Source organism: Orycteropus afer, unplaced genomic scaffold (genome assembly GCF_000298275.1).
Source record: "Orycteropus afer afer isolate SDZICR_OR568_19922 unplaced genomic scaffold, OryAfe1.0 scaffold00099, whole genome shotgun sequence".
In the NCBI taxonomy this organism is placed as follows: Eukaryota; Metazoa; Chordata; class Mammalia; order Tubulidentata; family Orycteropodidae; genus Orycteropus; species Orycteropus afer.
The window spans coordinates 7,029,316-7,030,551 of record NW_006921686.1 but is presented as its reverse complement, the minus strand read 5'-3'; the positions used below and the strand labels follow the sequence as shown (position 1 = coordinate 7,030,551).

General features: G+C 60.6%; 1 protein-coding gene across 1 annotated transcript; it reads left to right on the top strand.

The window, feature by feature from the left end:
- Position 1: 1 nt before the first annotated feature.
- ZNF575 (zinc finger protein 575) lies at positions 2 to 439 on the top strand (the record flags this gene model as incomplete). Its single annotated transcript, XM_007943118.1, has 1 exon — positions 2 to 439. A coding segment is annotated over one exon (438 nt), but the record flags the coding sequence as incomplete, so codon positions are not given.
- Positions 440 to 1,236: the final 797 nt, after the last annotated feature.

The following is a 1,236-nucleotide window of genomic DNA, read 5'->3' as shown; positions in this document are numbered from 1 at the left end:
CTCCTACCCCTCCAAGCTGGCGGCCCACCGCCTCACGCACAGCGGCGTGCGCCCGCACCCATGCCCGCACTGCCCGAAGGCCTTCGGCCACCGCTCCAAGCTGGCGGCCCACCTCTGGACGCATGCGCCAGCCCGCCCCTACCCGTGCCCGGACTGCTCCAAGTCCTTCTGCTACCCCTCCAAGCTGGCGGCCCACCGCCACACGCACCACGCCACCGACGCCCGCCCCTATCCTTGCCCACACTGCCCCAAGGCGTTTTCGTTCCCCTCCAAGCTGGCCGCCCATCGCCTGTGTCACGACCCCCCCACCGCGCCGGGCAGCCAGGCCACTGCCCGCCACCGCTGCGCCAGCTGCAGCCAGGCCTTTGGACAGAGGCGCCTCCTGCTCCTTCACCAACGCAGCCACCACCAGGCGGAGGGCCAAGGGGAGCGGGAGTGAACCCTCGTGTGACTCACGGGCCCCTCTGCCGCCAGCCCCGTCAGTAAAGAGGTAGGATTTCTAAGGCCGGCCTTGCCCCTTCCACTTCGCCCACAGGGAGGGAAATTGGCTGAACTTGAAGGCTCCGAAGAAAGTCAGTTTTAGCGAGAGGAAGGGAAGTCACCTACAAAGAGCGAGTGCTGGGCCCAAAACCACGGACCTGGAGCTGTGCTTTGACGATTTTTCTGATTTTTCCCTGCCATTCATTCGGCGGAGATAGAAAGCTGGCTAGCACTGCGGGATGGTGAGCCGTGTGGTGAAATAGGCTCTTCCCTTATTGTTTAAACTGGAGCCTCTATTTGAGCCGTCTGACTGTATCTATATATAAAGTGAGGCATTCATTGACCGGGCAGTGGTGGAACTCGCTCCCCTCTAGCTCAGTTCCGGGCCAGTGCCCCTGTGTGCAGCGGAGGCTTGCACGGGGCTGTGATGCTGAACGATGTCAGCGGAGCTTCCAGACTAAGCCAGCCCAGGGAGAAAGGCCTGGGGCTCTACTTCTGAAAATCAGCCAATAAAAAACCTTGTGGATCACAGCCCTGCGATCTGTGGCTAATGTTGGGGACAGCGCAGGGCTGGGCAGTTCCCTTCCGGAGCCTGGGTTCCCGTGGCCTGGGGACTGACTGCCCTGCTGCTAACCACCACAAAATGCTTGTGCCGGGTAGTCCACTCTAGGAATTTAGCCTGCAGATAAACTCAAGAATGGGAACAAAGACATAAGGGTAAGGAATTTTCACTGCAGTGTGATGGGTCTAAGGAGC